The sequence below is a fragment of the Arachis ipaensis genome, chromosome B10, assembly GCF_000816755.2.
Source record: "Arachis ipaensis cultivar K30076 chromosome B10, Araip1.1, whole genome shotgun sequence".
NCBI classification, from domain to species: domain Eukaryota; kingdom Viridiplantae; phylum Streptophyta; class Magnoliopsida; order Fabales; family Fabaceae; genus Arachis; species Arachis ipaensis.
This window is the reverse complement of record NC_029794.2, coordinates 3,696,065-3,701,237: the sequence shown is the minus strand read 5'-3', so window position 1 is coordinate 3,701,237 and position 5,173 is coordinate 3,696,065. Positions and strand designations below refer to the sequence as shown.

General features: G+C 34.2%; 1 protein-coding gene across 1 annotated transcript; it reads right to left on the bottom strand.

Annotated features, from left to right (window-relative positions):
• On the bottom strand, nt 1,057-3,001 carry LOC107619958. Its single transcript, XM_021113690.1, has one exon. It carries the CDS (start codon nt 2,801-2,803, stop codon nt 1,172-1,174), a length of 1,632 nt encoding a protein of 543 aa, XP_020969349.1. The 5' UTR covers nt 2,804-3,001; the 3' UTR covers nt 1,057-1,171.

Below are 5,173 nucleotides of genomic sequence, written 5' to 3'. Positions count from 1 at the left end.
GTTTAAATATTTTTGTTATAATAATATCTTTGAATATGAATTTGGAAAAATTCTCCTAAATATTATTGAAAGGGTCCCCATATTGAAATTAGATGTTACCTTTTCACCGTGCATGTAAGTACAAAGTAGCAAGTTGACGGAAATTAAGTACTTAAGTGGGTAGCGAAAATTGTGTTCTATCCATCATTATTCAAAGGAGTAATGCCAAAGAGTTAATAATCAAAAGTTATTTTATTTAATTTAATATTTATAATTTTATATAATATAATAGTGATGTTTATTTACTAAAAAATTAAAAATTAATATTTAATTTTAAAAAATATAAAAATAAATAATTTTTAAAAAATCAAAATTTATTATAAAAAATAAATTAAACAACAACTCATAGAGACACAGTAAAATTGACCAATATATTATTCCATATTAATAAGGCATATGACTTTTCTTTGCGCCAAATTGAAAAGGGGGTGCCGGAGTGGTTAGTGGTTACAGTATACGAGGAAAAACGGTAATAACCCCACAGATAGTCAAAAAGGAGAAAACATTCTTCTTATCTTTTATGTCTAGAATGCAGAACATTTCAAAGTGCATAAATTATCACCAAATTAATCCAAGATAGTGAAGTGACTATTAAGTACTATAAAAGTCCAAAAATCAAAAGATAATTTGTAAAATATCAATAAACATACATTTCATTTAGACATTACAAATTAAAGGACCAAGAAAGATAATGGAGTAAATTATACTTTTTTTTATTTTATCTTAAGCGTTTATTAAAAATTTTAAAAATACGCTTAACTTAACGTTTAATAAATTAATAACAAATATTTATTAATTTTAATTATCTTAACAATATAAAAAATTTAGGTACGTCAAAATAAAATTGTTTTTAGTATGTTCAAATATACTTTTTCATTATTATATGTTAAGATACAATTGAAAACAAAAGATGCATGTATGGAATATTAATTGAGTGCAATACTTGTAAGAGAATGTGTCCAAACAAATGGACACACCAACATCCTAACACACAGTTTTTTGTGTGATTTACATACAGTTAACATATTAGAAGCCTGGCTACTTGCCAGGATAATAATAAACAGTACAAGCAGACACATAAACAATATATTAATTAACAAAATTAAGAAGCAATATATTAGAGAGGGAAGAACTAGGAATCCCAAATGGGACCAAAGGCTGCAATTCCATTAGCTTTGCATGCATTGACAACATCTCTGCTTCCTTGAGGATTGCTTGTGACAATGACGACTTGAGCACCAAAGTTGTTGGCAGCATTGACACTCATCTCAGACACGTTTGGCCTGCCAAGCACAGCAGTGTCATGAACTATAACCTTCTCTTTGGAGTGGCCACTCATCATTTCCTTAATCTCCTTTCCAAAGTTCTGTTCAACACCTTTTGTGACCCAGAGCACGCACACCTCTGCCTTACATGGCTGCAAGAGGAACGAAAGGAACACACAGATTCCAGACCCGGTGGCTACCAACAACACCCTATCATACATGTTTGTAAGATAAGGGAGTCCTGCAAAGTGCACTTGGCGAACCCACAGGTGCGTTGGAGGGTTTGCCACCAAAGATTTCGTGAAGTCTCCAACTGCACCGGCCAACATCATGTGCTCTTTCTTGTCATCCGAGATTATCCCAAACGCGTGCCACTCAGATAGAGGATGAGGGCTAATCCTTCCAAGTATCCCTGCCTTTATTCCTCCTTCGAATTTGATGATGGAAGCGTGGCCGGAGGCGCTTGTAACTCTAACCGGGACACGCCTCACTGTCAACCAAGGAGCCACTATGAGCACTGTGATGGCCACTGTCATCCAGAACTCTTGGCTATGGACCAAAGCTTTTCCAACTTCATTTCTGTATGATTTTGTTGTTGGATCATAGGAGATTCTGAGTATTACGAAAGCCCACACAAGGGCAAGTGCGAACCATCCCGAGAAACGGTGCAATCTCTCGAAGACGTTGTGATGGAGATGGCGAACGAGAGGGAATGCAGCCAGTGAAGAGATACAGAGGAAGCCGAGAATGGCGCTGGAGACAGCAATGATCTCCGGTGAAGTGTTGTCTCTTTGCTTGAGTGTGAGGATCAAAGCATACAGAAGCCACGCGATGGAGGAGATGCCGCAGCCACTGTGTATGCCTCCTACGCTTTGCAGAAGAGAAGTGGTGGCGGTTTTGATGAAGAGAGGAACCCATGATCTCCCTAGGATCTTGACGGCAAGGTAAAAGACAAGTCTCAAGAAAAGCTCGCTTCTGCAGAGAATCAAAGCAAGTATGTTGGCAATGGAGAATAGAGCAGCGTTCTTCCTTGCATAGGGAAAATGGCCCGTGGCAGCAACAACCAGAGCAATGATGTTCAAGATCAGCGAAACCGTGAAGAGACGCTTGTACACAGTGAACAACCCTTGGTCTAGAAGTATAACCGAGAGTCTCATGTCACTCTTCTTTGGAGCAGCAGCAGGAGGAACAGCTGGCTTGGCAAATGGTTTTTCCTGCTCCTGCTGCTTCTCCACATCATTGTTGTTGTCTTCTTCTTGGAGAGATTGGAGAGCTTCGTCATTTTCTTCGTCGTCATCGAGGTCGAGGTCACAGAAATGGCTACTGGCCCTGCTGGTGGATCTTTGAACTGAAAATGAAGGGAAGACCTTAGAGTTGGAGGCAAATGGCCACAACCTTTTGCTGATGGAACGTTCTGTTACGGCAAAAGGGTTTGCATGGGGATTATTGATCTCAAATGTCACGCCTCTGCAGCTTGAGAACCTCACTGGGCTTTGCATTTCAGTGCTTATTAGAAGATTGAGAAAATAGTTTTGCTCTCTGATTAATTCAAGAGAGCGCCAACTACAACTTGGAATTTTTGGGAATCAGATAAGAGAGGTTTTTAGTTTGTGTTTTCATGCATAGTTAGTAAGTTTCTATTTATATGCAATGGTCTTCATGTACCTGACTTTGAAAACTCCCATTTCATTAATCACTACTTTGAATGTGTCAGCCCCAAAGTCAATAGCAACTTGTTCACAAGTTTGTTTTTCAGTGTAAAAGAGGATTGCTTCATTGTTTCCATTATTTCAGTGCACACATCTATATGTATATTCGCTCTTACATACATTTCTCTCAAAAAATAAAATAAATCACTATGTATAAATCTCGAGTAATAAAATAAAATATTTAGACACCAAAAATAACTAATAAAATATTTTAATTGGTAAGTTAATATGTCAATTAATATTAATTAACATTTAACTAACTAATAAATAATTTTATAATTAATTCATTATATCATTAAAATAATATTTTTAGTTTGGATATGTCAATAGAGACACTAATATGGTAAGGATTTTCAACTCTAAAAAATCATTTTGCTTAAGAGTTTTTAATGTTACAAACTAAATACTGTTGGTTGGATGCAATTTATTGGGATGTAAAGAGGTTAATCTTTTAGTCAGATATTTTAAAATTTTTTTTAGGAATAAATCTAAGGTAGGTTGATATTTGAAAACTGATAATTGATAAAGTGAAAAAATTTATTAGTTTGTAGAAGACAAAAGTGCTCAATAAAACGGGTAAGTTAGTCCTTATTAAATCTGTACTGAATAGTTTATTGGTGTATATTTGAGCCTGTATAAAATATCAAAGACAGTGACAAAAAAAATGATTTTGTTATAGAGAAAATTTCTATGGAGTAAAAAGAAAAGTAGAAATGGCTTAACACTGGTTAAGTGGACAATGGTTTAAACTCCTAAAAAGTTGGGTGGATTGGGATGAGTGATGCTGTGGTTAGAAACACAGTACTCTTTTCAAGTGGTGGTGACATTTCTTAAAAGAGGAATATCCATTATAGAAGAAAGTTATATGCTCTTGTTATAATTTGAACCCCAATGTAATGTTATCATCTCAAACATTGGCTAATAGAGGGAGTCCATGGAAGGATATCTGTCAGTTGCAGTTCAAAGATCATAATGTGAGAGATAAGCTGATTGCTGGGTTGTCTATGGAGGTGGGCGATGGAAAGAGAACTCGGTTCTGTGAAGATGTTTGGTTACAAAATGGTTCGCTAAAGATGAGTTTTTTGAGGCTCTCCTCTATTTCAAACCAAAGAGGATCTGTCATAGGGGATTATGAATTTTGGGACAGGTTAAAGTAGATTTAGAACTTCCAGTGGAGGCAAGATTTATTCTAATGGACATTGGAATTAGTGGACCAATTGCATGAGACTTTAAGGCCTGTAAAGATAGCATATAATACGTAAGATAGAGTTGTATAGAAGTTTGACAAGACATTTTTTCAACTAACTCTTTTATGCAGGTGCTGTAGTAAAAAACACTTTCAGAGAACATCACCAGCTATAGTTTCACCAGAACATTATGAAAAGATTTGGTTCCACCACGAGTGGAGTTATTTATCTGGTTTGTTTTAATAGGAAGAGTAAATACTAAAAAAAGATTGTATAGACTAGGAATTATTAGCCACAGTGATAACATGTGTGTAGTGTGTAAAAAAGATGTTGAACATATTCACCACTTATTTTTTGGTTGTGAGTTTACCTAGTAGGTGTGGTGTGAATAGTTATCTGACTTTGGGAGGCTGTGGGCTATTTCAGAATCACTAAAAAAATATTTTGAGAGTTGGACATGTGTCATTAACAGAAAAGAAAAGCGTAATAAGTAGCTCATATACTTCTTTGTAGTTATTTGGAATGTTTGGCTAGAGATAAACATGCGAATTTTTAATAATAAAATAAAAAGCTGAAGTAGAAGAAGTATTTTATAAATCTTTGGCCAATTATAAAGAGTAAAATAATATAAATCTCTTTTGTTGTTAATGATATTTTATTGTTGATGATAATATCAAAAATAATACATACTAAAGATAATTTTCAAATTATATTTCGTTAGATATTAGTGTTTGGGACTTTATTTGAGATTTTGTGGCTATATTTTATTTTGTTAAAGCTCGCTTGTTTAAAAAAAAATTAAACACGGTTGGTTTAGTGTTTTTTTTAAGGCGATGAATATTTAAGCACCTTTAAATTTATTAAGCGATTAATATTTTATATATTTAAGTTAGTATTTTAAATTTCTTATTTTTTTTATTAGAGATATTACTTCTATCATTTCTTATATATTTAAAACAACGATAAGTATTGA